This window comes from Cervus canadensis, chromosome 4 (assembly GCF_019320065.1).
Source record: "Cervus canadensis isolate Bull #8, Minnesota chromosome 4, ASM1932006v1, whole genome shotgun sequence".
NCBI classification, from domain to species: Eukaryota; Metazoa; Chordata; class Mammalia; order Artiodactyla; family Cervidae; genus Cervus; species Cervus canadensis.
Window position 1 is genome coordinate 101,783,370 of NC_057389.1, and position 21,518 is coordinate 101,804,887.

The following is a 21,518-nucleotide window of genomic DNA, read 5'->3' on the forward strand; positions in this document are numbered from 1 at the left end:
AATACATAGAAAATAAATAGACACAAAAAATAAAGAACACATTTTTAATCTTAGAGCACAGTACCTTGAAAAGTATAGCAGGTCTCACCAGATATGTGAACTAACTTATGTGAGTGGACATTTGAACACAGGTTCATATCTTTGAAAGTTTACAACTTGAAGGTTTATAGTTGGGGACTTCCTGCACAGTAAGAAAAAAGAAGTGAAGTGAAAATATTAGCTGATCAGTCTTGTCTGACTCTTTGTGACCTCATGGACTATAGCTTGCCAGACTCCTCTGTCCATGGAATTCTCCAGGCAAGAATACTGGGGTGGATTGCCATGAGTTACTCCAGGGGATCTTCCCAACCCAAGGATCAAACTCTGGTCTCCTGCATTGCAGGCAGATACTTTACTGTCTGAGCCGCTAGGGAAGTCCAACTTCTCTGCATAGTATGTGCTTAGTTGCTCAGTCATGTCTGCCTCTTGTGACCCCATAGGCTGTAGCCTGGCAAGCTCCTCTGTCCATGGGATTCTCCCAGCAAGAATATTGGAGTGGGTTGCCATTTCCTTCTCCATCTGTATAGTATAGTGAAGTGAGTGAAGTCACTCAGTCGTGTCCAACTCTTTGCAACCCCATGGACTGTAGCCTACCAGCTCCTCTGTCCATTGGATTTTCCAGGCAAGAATCCTGGAGTGGGTTGCCATTTCCTTCTCCAGGGGATCTTCCCAACCCAGGGATCTTCCCAACCCTTCTCGGGTCTCCCGCATTGTAGGCAGATGCTTTACCGTCTGAGCTACCAGGAAAGCCCAATGTATAGTATGGAGCTCTTCAACTGGCCTTTAATGTATGCTAGAGCCTATGTTTAACCACTGAGCCTTCATTCTGTTTCTGATCTCCCCAGGTACAGCATCCTTGTCTGGTCAGAACTACAGCACAGTGTCTGAATTCATCCTCATCGGCTTCTCCAACTTCCCTCAGCAGCTCCTGCCCTCCTTCTTCCTGCTGTACCTGCTGATGTACCTGTTCACACTGCTGGGGAACCTGCTCATCATGGGCACAATCTGGAGGGAGCACAGCCTCCACACCCCCATGTACCTCTTCCTGTGTGCCCTCTCCATCTCCGAGATCCTGTTCACTGTGACCATTACCCCTTGGATGCTGGCGGACATGCTCTCCACCCACCGCTCCATCACCTTTGTGGCCTGTGCCAGCCAGATGTTCTTCTCCTTTACGTTTGGCTACACCCACTCCTTCCTGCTCATGATCATGGGCTATGACCGCTATGTGGCCATCTGCCACCCCCTGCGCTACAACGTGCTCATGAGCCCCCGTGACTGTGCCCGCCTTGTGTCCTGCTGCTGGGCTGGTGGCTCAGTCATGGGGATGATGGTGACATTGATAGTTTTTCATCTCACCTTCTGTGGGTCCAATGAGATTCATCATTTTTTCTGCCATATTTTTTCCCTCTTGAAGTTGGCCTGTGGGAAAGAGACAGCCTCTCTCACCCTGGGTGTGATCCTGGTCTGTGTCACGGCCCTGATGGGGTGTTTATTCCTCATCGTCCTCTCCTATGTCTTCATCGTGGCTGCCATCTTGAGGATCCCCTCCGCTGAGGGCCGGCACAAGACCTTCTCCACCTGTGTCTCCCACCTCACCATAGTGGTCGTGCACTACGGTTTTGCCTCCCTCATCTACCTCAAGACCAAGGGGCCCCATTCTATGGACAGTAACATTCTGATGACCACCACTTATACAGTCTTCACCCCCTTTCTTAGCCCAATTATTTTCAGTCTTAGGAATAAGGAGCTGAAGAATGCCATAAAGAGAAGCTTCCGCAGAACTTTCTGTCCCCTAAACTCCTAACCACCAGTATAGGGTAGGAGGGTTGGAGACAATAATGCCTTTGCCTTTCTTCATAGAACTCTTGTGATGATTCAGGCATAAGAAAATACCCACATTCCTTAGGAGTATGATGCATAGTAGCTATTTGACTTTCTCTAGTTTTCTCCCTCTTATAGCCTCAAGCCATCATAATATCCTGTTTATATCCAATGTGATGAACTGTATCCCATTATCTATGCCTAGGAATATGCTACCTACCTATAGGCTGGTAAGCAGAATCACAAGGATGTGTCAGGACCCTGATGCACATGATTCTTCTTGAATGAACTACCAAGAAAAGATTTTGTCCCTTCATCCCCCCAAAATAAGAATGAACAACCTAAAGAATAAGAATGAATAACCTAAAATTAATAACCAACCAGAATTGAGTCTTTTCTATGTATAAAGTACTGTGTCTAGAGTATTATTACTATTATCCTTTAACAATAACAAATGTACAAAAGAAAATAAGGTGTCTCTGAGAAAATAATTTGCTATTTGTAGTTTCTCACTCCATTTTAGAGTAATGGAGTCCAAGAGAAGTTTTTATTTTCAGCTGAGTTAAGTGAAAGATTCTAAAATGGAAAGGACAGAGAGTATAACACTAGGAATAGTTTTGATTATTCAATTGGATTAAAAAATATAAAATATATGGGAAAATCTGGAAAAGAGAGGAGGAAGGAAGAGGTTGGCAAGGAAACTGATCAGGACCCCGTGGGGCTCCTGGGCACAGAGGCCTTTCTGAACCCGCCCCCCTACTCTCCACCATTTCTTGTCTGTAGGAAATAGGCTCCAACCTCTATGACCTACCCTGAGTTCCAAAGGGTGCATTCAAGCAGTTGTTAAATCAGGGAGTTGGGGGGATACAAGACAAGAGAGAAGCAGTCAAGAAATGATAGTGTGAAATATAGACCAATGGAACGAGATAGAAAGCCCAGAGATAAACCCACACACCTCTGGGCATCTTATCTTTGACAAAGGAGGCAAGAATATACAATGGGAAAAAGTAGTCTCTTCAATAAGTGGTGCTGGGAAAACTGGGCAGCTACATGTAAAAGAATGAAATTAGAACACTTCCTAATACCATACGCAAAGATAAATTCAAAATGGATTAAAGACCCAAATGTAAAGCCAGAAACCATAAAACTCTTAGAGGAAAACATAGGCAGAACACCATGACATAAATCACAGCAAAATCCTCAATGACCAACCTCCTAGAGTAATGGAGATAAAAACAAAAATAAACAAATAAGAGCTAATTAAGCTTAAAAGTTTTTGCACATGAATTCTTTTTAACGGCTGAGTAATATTGCACAAATAAGGAAACTATAAACAAGGTGGAAATAATAGTGAACTAAACAAAGAATTAATCTCTAAAATATACGAGCAGCTCATGCAACAATACTAGAAAAACAAACAACCCAATCAAAAAGTGGGCAAAAGACCTAAACAGACATTTCCCCAAAGAAGACATACAGATGGTGAATAAACACATGAAAAGATGTTCCACATCCTTCATTAGTAGAGAAATGCAAGTCAAAACTATAATGAGATATCACCTCACACCTGTCAGAATGGCCATCATTAAAAAAAAATCCACAAAAAATAAATACTAGAGAGGATGTGGGGAAAATGGAACTCTCTTGCACTGTTGGTGGGAATGTAACTTGATACAATCACTATGGAAGACAGTATGGAAATTCTTTAAAAAACTAAAGGTAACACCTATCACATGACCCAACGATCCCACTACTGGGCATATATGCTGAGAAAACCATAACTGAAAAAGACATATGTACTACAGTGTTCATTGCAGGACTCTTTCTCTTTTTATTGCTTACCCAATGTTTGCTTTTCCATCTTTTAAAAAAATTATTTATTTTTGGTTGGCAGATAATTGTTTTACAATATTGTGTTGGTTTCTTCTATATATCAACATGAGTCAGCCATAGGTATATGTGTGTCCCCTCCCTCTTGAGCCTCCTTCCCACCTCCCACCCCATCCCACCCCACTAGGTTATCAGAGTACCGTATTTGAGCTCCCTGCATCATATAGCACATCATACAAAACAATTTCCACTGGCTGTCTAATTTTGCATATAGTAGTGTATATGTTTCAATGCTACTACTCAATTCATCCCACCCTCTCCTTATCCCCACCTCACCATGTCCACAAGTCTGTTCTTTATGTCTGTGTTTCCCTTGCTGCCCTGAAAATAGGGCAGCACCATTTTTCTATATTCCATATATACGTATTAATATACGATGTTTGTCTTTCTCTTTCTGACTTACTTCAGTCTGTATAATAGGCTCTAGTTCCATCTGCTTTATTAGAACTGAGTTGAATGAGTTCCTTTTTATGGCTGAGTAATATTACAGTGGAAGTGAGAAATAGATTTAAGGGACTAGATCGGATAAACAAAGTGCTTGATGAACTATGGATGGAGGTTTGTGACATTGTACAGGAGACAGGGATCAAGACCATCCCCATGGAAAAGAAATGCAAAAAGGCAAAATGGTTGTCTGAGGAGGCCTTACAAATAGCTGTGAAAAGAAGAGAAGAGAAAAGCAAAGGAGAAAAGGAAAGATATTCCCATTTGAATGCAGAGTTCCAGAGAACAGCAAGGAGAGATAAGAAAGCCTTCCTCAGCGATCAATGCAAAGAAATAGAGGAAAACAACAGAATGGGAAAGACTAAAGATCTCTTCAAGAAAATTAGAGATACCAAGGGAACATTTCATGCAAAGATGGGTTCGATAAAGGACAGAAATGGTATGGACCTAACAGAAGCAGAAGATATTAAGAAAAGGTGGCAAGAATACACATAAGAACTGTACAAAAAAGATCTTCATGAGCCAGATAATCACAATGGTGTGATCACTCACCTAGAGCCAGACATCCTGGAATGTGAAATCAAGTGGGCCTTAGAAAGCATCACTACAAACAAAGCTAGTGGAGGTGATGGAATTCCAGTTGAGCTATTTCAAATCCTAAAAAATGATGCTGTGAAAGTGCTGCATGCAATATGCCAGCAAATTTGGAAAACTCAGCAGTGGCCACAGGACTGGAAAAGGTCAGTTTTCATTCCAATCCCAAAGAAAGGCAATGCTGAAGAATGCTAAAACTACCACACAATTACACTCATCTAACATGCTAGAAAAGTAATGCCCAAAATTCTCCAAGCCAGGCTTCAGCAATACGTGAACCATGAACTTCCAGATGTTCAAGCTGGTTTTAGAAAAGGCAGAGGAACCAGAGATCAAATTGCCAACATCCATTGGATCATTGAAAAAGCGAGAGAGTTCCAGAAGAACATCTGTTTCTGCTTTATTGACTATGCCAAAGCCTTTGACTGTGTGGATCACAATAAACTGTAGAAAATTCTGAAAGAGATGGGCATACCAGACCACCTGACCTGCCTCTTGAGAATCCTATGTGCAGGTCAGGAAGCAACAGTTAGAACTGGACATGGAACAACAGACTGGTTCCAAATAGGAAAAGGAGTACGTCAAGGCTGTATATTATCACTGTGCTTATTAAACTTATATGCAGAGTACATCATGAGAAAGGCTGGGCTGGAAGACGCACAAGCTGGAATCAAGATTGCCGGGAGAAATATCAATAACCTCAATATACAGATGACACCACCCTTATGGCAGAAAGTGAAGAAGAACTAAAAGGCCTCTTGATAAAAGTGAAAGAGGAGAGTGAAAAAGTTGACTTAAAGCTCAACATTCAGAAAACTAAGATCATGGCATCTTGTCCCATCACTTCATGGGAAATAGACAGGGAAACAGTGGAAACAGTGTCAGACTTTATTTTGGGGGGCTCCAAAATCACTGCAGATGGTGATTGCAGCCATGAAATTAAAAGATGCTTACTCCTTGGAAGGAAAGTTATAACCAACCTAGATAGCATATTAAAAAACAGAGACATTACTTTGCCAACAAAGATCCGTCTAGTCAAGGCTATGGTTTTTCCAGCAGTCATGTATGGATGGGAGATTTGGACTTAAAGAAAGCTGAGCCCTGAAAAATTGATGCTTTTGAACTGTGGTGTTGGAGAAGACTGTTGAGAGTCCCTTGGACTGCAAGGAGATCCAACCAGTCTATCCTAAAGGAGATCAGTCCGGGGTGTTCATTGGAAGGACTGATGCTGAAGCTGAAACTCCAATACTTTGGCTACCTCATGGGAAGAGTTGACTCATTGGAAAAGACCCTGATGCTGGGAGGGATTGGGGGCAGGAGGAGAAGGGGACAACAGAGGATGAGATGGCTGGATGGCACCACCGACTCGATGGACATGAGTTTGGGTAAACTCTGGGAGTTGGTAATGGACAGGGAGGCCTGGTGTGCTGCAATTCATAGGGTCGCAAAGAGTCAGACACGACTAAGTGACTGAACTGAACTGAATATTACGTTGTGTATATGTACCACAACTTCTTTACCCATGCATCACTGATGGCCATCTAGGTTGCTTCCATGTCCTAGCTATTGTAAATAGTGTTGTGATGAACATTGGGGTGCATGTGTCTTTTTCAATTTGGTTTTCTCAGAGTATAAGTCTAGGAGTGGGATTGCTGGGTCATATTGTAGTTTTATTCCTAGTTTTTAAGGAAACATCCATACTGTTCCCCATATTGGTTGTATCAATTTGCATTCCCATGTGATCCAAGCAGCTGTGCCACCTCTAAGATAGAAAGCTTTTCCATTTTTATGTGGATTGCTTTTCTCCCCATTGAAGTCTCAAATTACTACCCCCAACAGCCCCTTTTTCTTTAGCTGAAGATGGTGCTTAAGATGAAGTGCTATTAATATTAGATTCCCCACTGGCAGATGGTGACTCAAGAGAAGTCAATTCATTTCACCAGAGTCACACAGCAAGAAATTGGATGGGCCAAGGTTTGAATGTGAGTCTTCTGATATGAGTCATTCAAAGAAGCACTAAGCTATCTAGGCCTTGGTTTTCAATATATGTTTAAGAATGTGGAGAGAACAGTTCCCACCAGATTTATTGACTATGCTAAAGCCTTAGATGTGTGGATCACAACAAACTATGGAAAATTCATAAGGAGATGGGAATACTGGACCACCTGACTTGCCTCCTGAGAAATCTGTATGCAAGTCAAAAAGCAAAAGTTAGAACCAGACATAGAACAATGGACTGGTTCCAAATTGGGAAAGGAGTACATCAAAGCTGTATATTGTCACCCTGTTTATTTAACTTATATGCAGAGTACATCATGTGAAATCCTGGGCTGGATAAAGCACAAGCTGTAATCAAGATTGCTGGAAGAAATATCAACAACCTCAGGTATGCAAATGACACCACCCTAATGGCAGAAAGTGAAGAGGAACTAAAGAGCCTCTTGATGAAAGTGAGAGAAGAGTGAAAAAGTTAGTTTAAAACTCAACATTCAAAAAACTAAGATCATGGCATTTGGTCCCATCACTTCATGGCAAATAGATGGGGGAAAATGTAAAGAGTTACAGACTTTATTTTGGGGGGCTCCAAATTCCCTGCAGATGGTGAGTGCAACCATGAAATTAAAAGATGTTTGTTTCTTGAAAGAAAAGCTATGACCAACCTAGACAGCACATTACAAAGCAGAGACATCACTTTGTTGACAGAGGTCCATATAGTCAAAGCTATGGTTTTTCCAGTAGTCATGTACAAATGTGAGAGGTGGACCATAAAAAAGGCTGAGCACCAAAGAATTAGTGCTTTTGAACTGTGGTGTTGGAGAAGACTCTTGAGAGTCCCTCGGACTGCAAGGAGACCAAACCAATCTATCCTAAAGGAAGTCAACCTGAATATTCATTGGGAGTACTGATGTTGAAGCTGAAACTCCAATACTCTGGCCACTTGATGTGAAAAGCCAACTCATTGGAAAAGACCCTGATGCTGGGAAAGATTGAAGACAGGAGGAGAAGGGGATGACAGAGGATGAGGTGGTTGGATGGTATCACTGACTCAATGGACATGAGTTTGAGCAAGCTCTGGGAGATGGTGAAGGACAGGGAAGCCTGATGTGCTGCAGTCCATGGGGTCACAAAGAGTTGGACACAACTGAGCAACTAAACAACACCAACAGTCAGATTCTCTCTGTTTAAGAACACAAATTGAAAAATTCCTAAAAACTGAGCTAAAATGATGTAATATGGTCTTAGCAGATGTCAACTAAACAAACAGTCACAACCTAAAAGTTGAGAGTTATGATTTATTTTGTGGAAATTTTTAGGACTTCAAACCTGGGAGATAGCATCTCAAGAACCCTGAGAGAGCTGGTCCAAGGAGGCAAGCAGAGGAGTCAGGTTATACAGAAGTTTGCAACAAAGGGCAGGTAGTCTGAACATCAAAAGATTATTGCTAATCAAGGAAAACCAGGTATCTCAAGTTAAGGGATCTAGCGGTTTTCTATTTATGGGAAGATGCAAGAGTCTGGGCTCACCAAAATCATTTTTTTCCTGAGCATCTCAGCTATCTGGGGCCAGTGTTCTGTGTTTTTTTGCATCCTGAGCTCCTCAGTTTTCACCATAGGAAGTGGCTGCAGCCTCGTGGCTGCCAGGATGCACAGGTATTGTTCTTCTTTCTGGTTGTTCTTAGGGCTCAGGAATTCACATTTTCAGGGCCAGAATTGCTGATGACTATGACATTTTTGTTACTGACATGGTAGGAAATGCTCCATTTCTCACAGACAATTAGTATATCTCATCTGAACCTGCCACCTCCAGCTGTAACCCAGTGTTCTCATCAGTGAAGGTCCCTGACCATCCTTCTTGGAGGACACAGAGAGATTAACGACACTTGCCCTGAAATGCCTGTGAAACTCCACTGACATAACATTCTCTGTGAGCCAATTCCAGGTTTCATTAGTGAATAAGCCAAGGGATATTCTGTGATACCTGGGGACTCATTGAAAGTTGACACATAATTCCCACCCCCAACTTCATTTCTGAATTTTTTTAAAGTTCCTGAATTTCAGGCACAAAGCTAAGGCAGATGAGATTAGATGCATAGCTCAAGGATAAGGTACAGACAAAGCCACAGGTCCACCCCACTCTGGAGGAATGGTCCCAGGCCTACTTTCCCCCACTTACTTTCAAGCCCCAGATTTAATTGGCAGCAAGAGATATAAGTGGGAATTGGAGGTGGCCTTCTTTTTCCCCAAGGCACAGGATTGCCAGACCTCCAAGCAGTCAAATGCTACATCATGCACCTTGGTGCCCTGGACTGCCAAACCCAAGGCCCACAAAGCAGCTAAGTGTTGCATACTCCTGGGAGCTGCAGCTTCTACTTCCTCAATCATAATGCTCACGTTCCTATGTGATATAAATCACATGTTCAATACCTCCCCTCTTTCCTTGTTCTGTTGGCAACCCCAAAGGGGTAGGACCACTCTGGACTTGCTTACCATTGTGTTTCTAAAACCTGGCAAATAGTAAGTGCTTGTTTCTAAACAAGCAAACAGCCCTCTCATTACAACTCTATGGAATCTATGAGCTACAAAATCCTTCTGAAGTGTAAATGACTATCCTCTAGCTTCTCTGAAACTCATTTTCAGGTGTGGTTGGCATCAGAGGAACCTGCCTCTTCTTATGTATGTGTCCTAGCTAGTTCCCCTGTGCCAGTGAGTATCATCTTGTGGCTGTGGGGCTATGGAGTAAGGTCCTATTGTTACTGAATCTAAGCTCACTCTGCTTGTCACATGACAGACCAGTGAATCAGAGATGAGGTGTTGAGACAAGGAATAGAGCTTTGTTTGGAAAATAGCAGACCCAGAAGATGGCAGACCAATGTCTCAAAATAACCATCTTATGGAGTCTGGATGTCAGGTTGTTTAATGGATCAGAGATGTGGGGAGGTGAGGAAACAAAGTAAAAAGACCATTAATCTTGCAAATATCTCCTAGAATGGCAAGTCTCAGGCAAAGGGATGTGTTAATTTCTTCCATCCTTCCATCCACAGGTGGACAGAGTTCTGAACAAAAGAACTTTAGTTTAAGGCAGAGGGTCAGGGCTCTTTGAGGCAGGCCATTGTGTATAATTATAATAACAAAAGCAACAAAAATCAGGTCAAAGAAACATTTCCAACATGGAGTCAGAACTGGCTTTTCCCTGCAACACTATTATTCGACTCCTGCCAGTAGTCTCTATGAGCCACAGCCACTCCTTGCTGCCCAAGTGCCCTGTCATATTGGCCTTCCTCTGTTCCCCAAATAGGCAATTGTCTTCCCACTTTGGGTCCTTTGCACATGCTGTTCCTTTTGTCTAGTGCCCCTTTTCCTCTCCCTTTTGAGCAGAAAGTCTTATTGAAATGCTACCTTCTCCATGAGGTCCCCCCCTAGTCTGCAACATTCTCTATGAATTCAGTCATTGAGCTTTCATGGCACTCTTTCATGGCTTTCTCTTCCTCCCACTTGTAACTTCTTTTGTCAGTTACTCACCATCTATTTCTTCTTTACCCTGTAAGGTCCGTGAGAGCAGGTATCCCTGTCCTGGTCACTGTGGTCTCCCCAGAGATGGGCTCAGATGCTCCATACACATCTGTTGAACACATGGGTGTTGGAGCCTGGCTTCCTCTGAGCTGGAGATAAGAGTTATCTCATGCACAGTCTTTAGGTACTGAGGCTGGTCATGCTTATCAAACTATCCTGCAAGGGTGGCTGGCTCTGACTTCTCCTAGTTGTTAAAGAACAAATCAAGTATTTGATTCAAGTATTCAAGAAGAAGAATCAAGTATTCTTCTTCTATTTACCACAGCACAGCCTCAGAAAAGAGGACACCTCCTGAGCAAGCCAATCACCTAGAAATTGAAGAAGAGTTCAACTCCACTTAATGGCCCAATCCTTGGTGGGAATTTTGTCCTGCAAATATTTATGGTATACCTAGCATGTGCTAGACATAAAAAGTCAGTGGGACTCAGATTCCATTTCTAAGAGACTCTGGAAGAGGGATGGAGACAGGCAAGTGCCTGAGTCATATAGATATTGCAACATGAACCCAATACAGATGTGAATCTCAAGATAAAAAGATCCCCCCAAACAAAGCCACTGGTAACCAAGTTGTTATACATGTTGCAGGGAAGGCCCAATCCTGACTCCTGGTTGGAAATGTTTCTTTGACTTGCTTTTGGTTGCATTTGTTATTATAATCACACAAAATGACCTGCCTCAGAGAATCCTGCCCCTCTGCCAGACTGTTAAGTTACAGTGCTTTATCTCATAACCCTGTCCTCTGGTGGATGGCAGGAAGAAATAAAAATCCCCTGCCTGAAGCTTGCCATTCTAGGAGATATTTACAAGATTAATGGCATTTTTACTTTATTTCCTCACTTTCCCCCATCTTTTTTCTGTAAAAGAAATTGACATCCAGGCCCCATAAGATGGTTATTTTGAGACATTGGTTTGCTGTCTTCTTGGTCTGCTGAGTTTCCTGAATAAAGTCGTATTCCTTGCCTCAACCCCTTATCTCTCAGATTCATTGAGTCATGGGCAAACCGAGCTTGGACTCGGTAGCATAAACATGAAAGGGTATCTGTCAGATTTCTATGTTAGGGATCAGGTTGAATACACATGGGAAACCAGCAGCACATCCATTAACTCATGGGCTTGGTACAGTGGAGGAAAGTGGATGGAGAACATTCTTCTTGAGGGTGATGAACCTGACCCATATTCTCATGGGTTGCCCTGAGCATAGGACTGGCACAGAGCAGGGGGTGAGGAATGTTTGGGGAATGAAATAACTTGGGTCACTATCAATATTTACTGGTCACACCCTGGGACAAACCCAGTGGAGAGATCAAGAGATGCACGGGTCCTGCCTGGGAGAACATCTGAGCAAAGCTACAAGGCGGTGGTTCAAAGGGAACTTGGCTTCTTGTCATTGTTTCTCTAGTGACCACACGCTGTTAAGGAACATAGTCATTGCTCAACAAATATTTGTGGTGCAAATGAAAGAACAGGATCCACAGTTCACACACACAACAAAAACTTGAAATGGAGGTAGATGGGGGGCATTTTGCCCCCACCACCCACCTACCCTGTGCCAATCCCCTTACATGCATTGTATAATTTGGCCCCATTTTACAAAAGAGAAGATGAGGCCCAGAGCATCTAAGACATGTGTCCTGGTCACAGCACTGCCTCCAGTGAAGACACTAAGATACAGCTTAATTGTGACCTTGGTTTCCTGTATTCTGCTTCTAGGCTTAGTACTGACTGCATTCTGTGACTCCAGCCCCATTTCCTGACCTCTGGCCATGCGGAAGCAGCTGTTTAGATCTTTTGCCTACGTCTTGACTCCGCTTCTTGGCTCAACACTTGTCCCCCTGATGTGCTTTTGAAGTTGATTGGTACCATTTCAGGGGGGCTCCGAAGAACTCTGGTACCACAGCTCTTTACATCTCAGTGCAGAGAAGAATTCAGCAAAAGCAAAGTGATATAAGACATGATTTATTAGAATAGGATGCTTGTGAGACTTACAAGCGGGCTGGCAATAAATGCTGTGTGCCCCGAGAAATTAGTGGGCTACAGCTTTATAATCAAAGGAAAAGGGTGGCGGGGAAGAAGACTTTCTTTGTCTTTCTTGAGTAGAGTAGACATCATGTCTCCATCATTGGTTCCTACCCTACATAGGGCAGGGAAGTTTACTTGTCCCTTCCTACGTGGTCAGGCCAGGAATGTCACCGCACTTTGGAAAAATATTTTCTGGTCTCAGTACAATGAGGGATTTTCATTTTGAAAAGGTCACCTTCCCATAAATGGTGTTTTTTTTGAGTGCACAGAGCCTGTTTTGGGGGTCATTAACTTACTGAGCTCACTGTGGGTTTCATGCCATCATTGTTTTATTGTTTCAGGGCATGTACCATGCTTCTGTTGCTAAACAAGCCTGCTTTCTTGAATAATCACTTACAGAATTTTCCCATGTTTTTCTACTCATAATCCCCCTTGTTGTGTTAGTCACTCAGCTGTGTCCTATTCTTTGTGAGCTCATGGGCTGTAGCCCTCCAGGCTCCTCTATCCATGGGGTTTTCCAGGCAAGAATACTGGAGTGGGTTGCCATTTCCTTCTCCAGGGGACCTTCCCAACCCACAGATTGAACCCGGGTCTCCCACATTGCAGGCAGGTGCTTGACCATCTGAGGCACCAGGGAAGCCCTTAATTTCCTAGTGGGGTTAACTATTTAATCACATATATTGTCCCTTCATTCTGTCCCTCTCACTTTCTAGAAGTGGACTGTGCCAAGAAATTCCTTAAATTCTAGGTCTTCTGCTGTCCCAAGAGGATAGAACTCAGTAGACAGTCTTGGCTAGACCCTCAGTTCAGGCTGGCATTTGCCTGTGCCATCTGGCTGCCCCAGCCCCTCTTCCTGGCCTCTTCTTCTAGCCCACTCACACTCTGAGGGATAGAGGGGTGGTTCTAAGGTGCTATCTAGACTCTTCATAATTCAACCACAGTTTGAATTCCCGAACTATCCTAACCCTACTCTGGACTCTTCTCCATGCCTTTGCTCAAGCTGGTTCCCCTGTCTGGAATTCCCTCTCTGACACCACGTACCCAAGGACTCTTGTTCATCCTTCAGAGTTCAGTTCAGATGCCACCTCCTCACTCCCCTGCCTGCATGATAGTCTCAAGGGCACCGTGCAAGTTCCTCTATTCACTATTTTCTTCAATATTTATTGACTGTTCACTATGTGCTGGGAACACAGCATGGAAATCAGTAAGGCACCACTCTTGCCCTTGGGAATTCAGAGTCTCGTGGGAGACCCTGACTCATAACCTGGCAATGATGATAACTTTGATATGGTGCTCCAGGGGAAGATAGGAGTCAGAAAATGCTCCTGTCTTATTTTAGGCTGGAGATATAAAATGGGAGTGGTAGACTTAAAAATCAATCACAACCTGAAAATAGAGAGTGTTTTATTCAGTGACAGTATTTAGGACTCTGAGGCCAAAAGACAGCATCTCAGTAGCCCTGAGAAACTGCTCTGAAGAGGCAAGAGAGGGAGTCAGGCTACATACAAGTTTACAACAAAGCGGGCAGGCAGTCTGAACATCAAAGATTATTGTTAAGTAAGGAAAACCAGATATCAAGTTAAAGAATTTAGCACTCTTCTACATATGGAAAGATGCAAGAGTCTGGGATTACTGAAGTCATTTCTTACATATTCATCTCAGCTATCTGGGGCCAGCATCCTGTCTTTTTGATTTCTCAAATCCCCCCTCTCCACCCGCCAGCATCTGCTGGATAACAGGTGTTTTGTCCCTTTTGGGAGCCCTCATTCACATTTGGAGGCCCAAAACTGCTGATGGCTGTTATCCTCGTTTATTGATATGACAGGAGATATTCCATTTCACAGAGTGTTGCATTGGAGGAGGGGATGGGAGCTGAGATTGGAGATTGGAGATGCTAACAAGAATCAGATTGCACAGGGCCCTGTAGGACACAATGAAGTATCTGGGCACTAGGGAGCCATGGCTGGCTTTAAGCAGGAGAAGGAAGTAATCAGCTTGTTTAGCAGGATCCCTCTGCTGTTCTGTATGCAGTGGATGTAGACGTGAGAGCTGAGGCAGAAAACTGTAACAAGAAGGATGGAATAGTGAGTTAAAATAGTGTCCTTCAGAAGTTCAAGTCCACTTGGGACCTCAGAATTAGACTTCTTTTGGAAATAGGGTCTTCTCAGTTGTAATTAGTTAAGGATCTCAAAATGAACTCATCCTTGGTTTTGGGTGGACCCTAATGACTTCTCTCCTTAAAATAGGAGGAGATATACAGAGACACAAGGAGAAATCCATGTGAAGAAGTAGCCAGAGACTGCAGCAATGCAGTCAAGGGTTACCAGCAGCCCACCAGGAGTGAGGCATAGAACAGATTCTCCTTCAGAGCTTCCAGAAGAACCAATTCTTCTTTTTTTCATTCTTTATGCTTTTTTCCCCTAGAAGTTATTTATCTTTCATTGAAGGAAGATTGCTTCACAATATCGTGTTGGCCTCTGCCATACATCAACATGAGTCAGCCACAGGTATACATGTGTCCCCTCCCTCTTTTACCTCCCTCCCACCTTCCACCCCCCTCCCATATATAAAACAGATAATCAATGGGAATTTGCTGTATGGTTCAGGGAGATCAAATATGAGCTCTGTACCGAATCTTGATTTTGACTCTGGCCCTCCAGTACCATGAGAGAATAAATTTCTGTTGCTTTAAGTCCACCCATTGTGTGGTAAATTGCTTTATCAGCCCTAAGACACTAATACAGGGTTATTAGTTACAGGGTTACACTAATACCTGTCTTCCAGGTTCTATGTGCTTGCACCTACCAGGCTGGGGTCTTGGAGATGAAAATGTGGAAAATGGGAAGAGAGCAGACACGGAGTTGCATTTTAGCCCAACAACCTGGAAGCCCAGTTATTCGTGGCTGTCAGAGCCTGACACTATCTCCTCCTTCCCTCTCCAGTCCTTCAGTTTCAAGGGCCTGGGTCCAGAGCAGGTTCATGCTTTAGAGATTCCATCCCGACCTGGTCCCTCTCCTTCCCTCAGAGGTCAGACCATCAGCCTCTCTGCTAGGACACTCCCTGTAGCTGGGAGCCAGGGTTTCCTGACCAAAGTGGAGGCAGGTCTGGTCTGGGAACCTTGTGATGTCTTCTGGTATGGCCCAGAGGTACCTTTTATGGGGTGTGGATGGTCTTAGCCTTTTGAGCGGCAAGGCCCACAGTGGACCCTCCCAGGAAGGGAAGGAGCCCCTGGGGTTGAGAGATTAGGGAAGGGGCACCTACTTCTCTATTCCTTCCTTGGTCTAGTTAGGGGCTGTCTTGTCACCTCCATCTCCCAACCTAATATTCCCTTTGGTGCTACAGAATAGCCCTGCTCCCAGCAGAGTACAGACGGCTGTCAGGGAAGGTTTGCAGGTTGCATATACCTCTGTGGGTTGATCCCAGGGGAGCCTGGTGTGCCCAGAAGTCCCCCCAAGGCCCCCTCCCACCTGACTCTGGGCCCTGAGGGAGCCCCTCCTGCATCCTGCACCAGGTTCCCCTGGGATGCCTTTGGAATGTGCCTCTGGAGAAAAAAGGGATAAAGTGAGGGAGCAGCCTCCCACCCCACCCACTCCCTTCCGAGCTCCCTGTGTGAGTGAGGGGGCCCAGGGCCCTCTCTGCTACCTTTTTAGAGTGCTCCTGGTGACTGCCAAGAGAGGGGAGGGTGAGTCCTGGATGTTTTCCTGGAGAATGTGATGCAAGCATGAGATAGGGGGACTGGCCATGGATAATAGGAGTGTTGGGTGTGGAATGCAGATCAGAAACCCAATGGAATGAAGTTTAGGGCAAGCAGTGCCTGAGCAAAAGCTTCTTACTCCTGAATCCTGCACCCAGGCTCCAGTGGGCACACATACTCATGCACACATGTGTGCACAATGTAGTTGTCAGTCAGAGCACAGAGTGAAAGTTGCCAGACAGCAGCACAGGCAGCAGACACCTTCTTCGAGTTTCTGTAGTATCGTGCTGTGACAGTATATAGGTTTGGGTGCACTTCCAGCTGTGCTGGAGGCCAGGACTCGGCAGGTGTGCATCCAGCCTCAAGGGTGGGGTCTCTGCATCTGTGTGAGTGCACAGGTCTGACTGCCACGGACTGCCACATGCGTATCTGGTGGAAGTAAGAACATAAAATATTGTGTGTGGCGGGGAGATGGTGGTGAAATGCAGGAATGTGGAGATGTAGGGACACCCATGTGTAGGTGTGTGTGAGAGACACAAGGGGTACCTGGGTCTCAGTCTGTAGGAATAGGAAGGTGCCAACCCCTCAGAAGAGCTGTCCTAAAGTGCCTCCCCTTCTGCTTGGGTCAAGGTCAAAGGCTGCCCACAGCAGGAGCAGGGAGGCTGAACCAGAGAAGTTGTGTTCTCTCTTCTTTGGCTCACGGCTGGCCCTGGACACTCGGAGACACTCCCTCTCCATTTCTGGGGACCGGCTGGGCTGTGAACCAGGGGAAAGAGTGCAGAGGTTTAAGAGGGCTGAATGAAGGGATCATTTTGCTTTTTGAAAAACTGAAGTAAAATTCACATACTATAGAATTAATCATTTCAAAGTGTACATTTCAGTGGCATTTAGTACATTCACAATGTGCAGCTATTATCTGTATCTAGTTGCAAAATATTTTCATCATCCCAAAAGGAAACCTTGCTCTCATTAGCAGCCAGACTCCATATCTTCACTGGCCTTAGCCCCTGGCAACCATTAATCTGCTCTTTGTCTCTATAGATTTGCTTATTTCAGGTATTTCATGTTAATGGAATCAAGCATTCTTTTGCATCTGCCTTTTTTCATATAGCATACCGTTTTCAAGTTTCATCCATGTTGTAGCACTGCCTTTTCTGTGTGTAAAGCATATAACATAAAATTTATTATCTGAACCATTTTTAGATAAGTAGTTTGGTAGTGCTGGGCTTCCCTGGTCTTTCAGATGGTAAAGAATCTGCTTTCAATGCAGAAGACCAGGGCACAATCCTGGGAGGATCCCCGGGAGAGCATGGCAACCTGCTCCAGTATTCTTGCTTAGAGAATTCTATGGATAAGAGGAGCCTGGAGGGCTACAGTCTATGGGTCACAAAGAGTCAAACATGACTTTTTTGGGTAGTGTTAAGCCTATTTATAATGCTGTATATAGATCTCCAAAACTCTTTTCATTTTGCAAAAGGGAAACTCTGTAGCCATTAACCAGTAACTCTCCAACTCCCCTTCCCCCCGGGCCTTGGCCAAACTCATTGTACTTTCCATTTCCATGAATTTGACTACTTTAGATACTTCAAAAAATGGAATCATGAAAGATCTCTCCTTTTGGGAGGACTGGCTGACCCCACTTAGCATAATGTTCCTGAGGTTCATTCATGTTGCAGCATGACACAGGATTAACTTCCTTTTAAACTTGAATGACATGATGTTATATGGGTAGACTACACTTTGTTTACCATTCATCCGGTGATGGGCATTTGGGTTGCTTCCAGCTCGTGGCTGTTTTGACAAGTGCTGCTATGAACAGGGGTGTGCAAATATCTTCCTGAGATCCTACTCTCAATGCTTTTACAGACATATCCAGAAGTAGTATTACTAGATGATATGGTAGTTCTATTTTTAATATTCTGAGGAATATCCAGATGGTTTTAAATCCAGAGCTGTTTACAATCCCTTGTGAACAACAGTTCACAAGTACTCCAACTTATTCACAGCCTTGCCATTTTAAACAGCACAGTTCAGTGGCATTTAGGACATTCACAATATTGTGGAACTATCACCTCCATTTGGGTCCAAGACATTTTACCAACCTTAAAGCAAATCTTGAACCCATTAACAGCCATTCCCCATTCCAGCCTATTCCCATTTCCTGGCAATCACTAATCTGCTTCCTATTTTGATAGGTTTGCCTATCCACGGTATTTCAAATAAATGGAGCCTTTGTGGCAGGCTCCCTCCAGTTAGGATAATGTCTTTGAGGTTCATGCATGTTGTAGCATGTATCAGTAGTTTGTTTTTTCGTGTGCTGAATGGTATACCATATTTTCATTACTCATTCATCTGTTGACTGATTTTGCATCTTTAAAAATTGCTATATTTTGCATCAGATTCTTTTGTGACAGATGAGAGAGAGAGAGAGAGAGAAAACCAGAGGGAGAGAGAAAAGGCACCTGGTGGAGCAGATGCCTGGAAGGAGAGCTGACCTCACGGGGAGCTGGGACAGATATGAATCTGCTGCCAGTCAGGGAGGGAGATGAGAGAACCCACCACTGAGCATCTTGGCTTCTCCATGAAGCATCATTTTTGCTTCAACAACAAGCAAGTTGTTGATAGGAGAGTGCCATAAGGGTTGAAGAGAGGTGAGGAGCTTCAGAGACTAGCACTGGGAAGTGACCAGAGATAGAGGGCCCAGCTGGGATCAGAGAACAGGACTCTATGGTGATGCCAGTCAGCATCACATCCTTGTGAGGAACTTACGCAAGTCAGACCACACAACAACAGTAGTAGCTGAGTTTAAGGTGCATCACCTCATTGAAGCCCAAAAGTAGCCCTGTGGAAGAAGGAGTATTACTTCATTTCCCAGTGAGCTGCAAAGAGTGGTGCTGAGAAATAAAAACAGAACCTAAGTCCTTTCCATGTGGTAGGGGAGAGTTGACTTCTAAGGAGTCGATTGATCTTAAAGTTCAGGAGGGAGTTGGTCTCATGGAGATGGGGAGAAGTACAGAGCGACCAGCGAGCTCAAAGACAGAAAAGCTTCAGAAAAGACTGGTTAGGGGAAGGGTTGTCCTGCATGGAGTAAATAATAGTAATAATAGTAGTCGTAATACTTGTTATTATCCATATTATGTTTTATTGAGTTCTTGCTATGTGTCAGTATGTGTGCTACCGCACTTAAGATGCATGATCTTATTTAAACCTCAATCCATTATTATGAACACCATTTTGCAGATGGAATAACCATGGCTTGGAGAGGTGAAGGAGCCTCTCCAGGAAGTCCTTCCAGGTAAGGCTCATTAATTCCTTCCCACTGGGTCTTCACTTTCTCCTCAAGCAGGTATGCTGCCATGTTGGGGCTAAACTACACCTCCGTGTCTGAATTCATCCTCATCGGCTTCTCCACCTTTCCTCGGCATCTCCTGCCTGTCTTCTTCCTGCTCTTCCTGCTGATGTACCTGTTCACGCTGCTGGGGAACCTGCTCATCATGGCCACCGTCTGGAGTGAGCGCAGCCTCCACACCCCCATGTACCTCTTCCTGTGTGCCCTCTCCATCTCCGAGATCCTCTACACCTTCGCCATCATCCCGCGCATGCTGGCCGACCTGCTCTCCACCAACCGTTCCATCTCCTTCATGGCCTGTGCCAGCCAGATGTTCTTCTCCTTCACATTTGGCTTCACCCACTCCTTCCTGCTCACCGTCATGGGCTATGACCGCTACGTGGCCATCTGCCACCCCCTGCGCTACAACGTGCTCATGGGCCTCCGAGGCTGCACCTGCCTGGTGACCTGGTCCTGGGCTGGTGGCTTAGTTGTTGGACTAGTGGTGACATCTGCCATTTTCCACCTCACCTTCTGTGGTCTCAATGAGGTTCACCATTTCTTATGTCATGTGCCTCCACTACTGAAGTTAGCCTGTGGAAATAATGTACCAGGAGTAGCCCTGGGGGTGGGCATTGTGTGTATCACGGCTCTGCTGGGTTGCTTTCTCCTCATTCTCCTCTCTTACACCTTCATCGTGGCCGCCATCTTGAGGATCCCTTCAGCCGAGGGCCGGCACAAAGCCTTCTCCACGTGTGCATCTCATCTTATTGTGGTCGTTGTGCACTATGGCTTTGCATCTGTCATCTACCTCAAGCCCAAGGGTCTCTACTCTGAGGAAGGCAATAGTCTGATGGCCATCACCTACACAGTCCTTACTCCCTTCCTCAGTCCGATCATCTTCAGTCTCAGGAACAAGGAGCTGAAGATTGCCATAAAGAAGACCTTCCTCAGCAAACTCTATCCCTCCAGCATCTGAGTGGCCACTGTGGAGGTGGTCAGGATATGGCAGGATGACCATCAGTACGTTGGGGTTAATAATGACTACCTTGTATGATTAAGGTGTGTGTGTGTGTGTGTGTGTGTGTGAGAGAGAGAGAGAAAGAGAGACAGCACTCATCACATAGTAAGTGCTCAATAAATATTAGCTTCTTTTTCCTCCCTTGATCTGTGTGTCTGATATTGGTTTTATTTTTAATCAAATAGTTTTATTGAGATATAATTTATGTACTATATAATTCAACCATTTAAAGTACACAAGTCAATTGGTCTTCTTTTTTTTTTTTTTTTAGTGGAGTGCAGTTTATTACAGCGGCAGGCCCAAGGCAGAGTCTCCTCTTAGCCAAGGACCCTGACCAGCATTTGTGAAAATCTTTCATACCCCATGTATATGTGTCTGAACTCACCACCCCAAATTCCTTGAGACTTACAAAACAAAGGAAGGGTAAATACAATCACAATAACCCCATCATTCATGTGCTATGTGCTTAGACAGTTAAACAATTAGCCAATAATCAATAAGCCCAAGGTTACACTCCAATAGGTACAGAAAATTTATGGCCTGTCTGGAGAAAGGGCTGATCAGTGTATGTGTTCTCTTAGGCGAGGAGTAACCTGGATATGATCTTCAAGGTTCACCTGTCCGGAGGGGGTCTTATCCTTCTGTCGTCATTTCCATAGGCACTAAACACAGAGTTCAGAGTTCACTGGAGAGGCGGCCGAGCGTGGTCAGCATGAACAGGCCTGAGATGGAGTCCAGGCCCTATGAAGTCCTTCTTCAACATGAGTTTGAGTAAACTCCGGGAATAGGTGATGGACAGGGAGGCCTGGCGTGCTGCGATTCTTGGGGTTGCAAAGAGTCGGACACGACTGAGTGACTGAACTGAACTGAAGTACATTGCGCACCACAGGATTTTCTTTTTTTTTTTTTTTTGTTTTATTAGTTGGAGGCTAATTACTTCACAACATTTCAGTGGGTTTTGTCATACATTGATATGAATCAGCCATAGATTTACACGTATTCCCCACCCCGATCCCCCCTCCCACCTCCCTCTCCACCCGATTCTCTGGGTCTTCCCAGTGCACCAGGCCCGAGCACTTGTCTCATGCATCCCAC

At 44.4% G+C, this 21,518-nt stretch overlaps 2 protein-coding genes across 2 annotated transcripts; both read left to right on the plus strand.

Annotated features, from left to right (window-relative positions):
- The first annotated feature begins 901 nt into the window (after positions 1-901).
- Positions 902-1,846, plus strand: LOC122440659 (olfactory receptor 10H4-like). Its single transcript, XM_043467182.1, has one exon. It carries the CDS (start codon positions 998-1,000, stop codon positions 1,844-1,846), a length of 849 nt encoding a protein of 282 aa, XP_043323117.1. The 5' UTR covers positions 902-997.
- Positions 1,847-19,430: 17,584 nt separating this feature from the next.
- LOC122440657 (olfactory receptor 10H2-like) lies at positions 19,431-20,381 on the plus strand. Its single transcript, XM_043467179.1, has one exon. The coding sequence runs from the start codon at positions 19,431-19,433 to the stop codon at positions 20,379-20,381; it is 951 nt and encodes a 316-aa protein (XP_043323114.1).
- The last annotated feature ends 1,137 nt before the right edge of the window (positions 20,382-21,518 follow it).

What these genes read in the sequence shown, in the direction of transcription:
- LOC122440659 (XM_043467182.1), top strand. Translation starts at nt 998, where the DNA reads ATGTACCTGTTCACACTGCTGGGGAACCTGCTCATCATGGGCACAATC.
- LOC122440657 (XM_043467179.1), top strand. Translation starts at nt 19,431, where the DNA reads ATGTTGGGGCTAAACTACACCTCCGTGTCTGAATTCATCCTCATCGGC.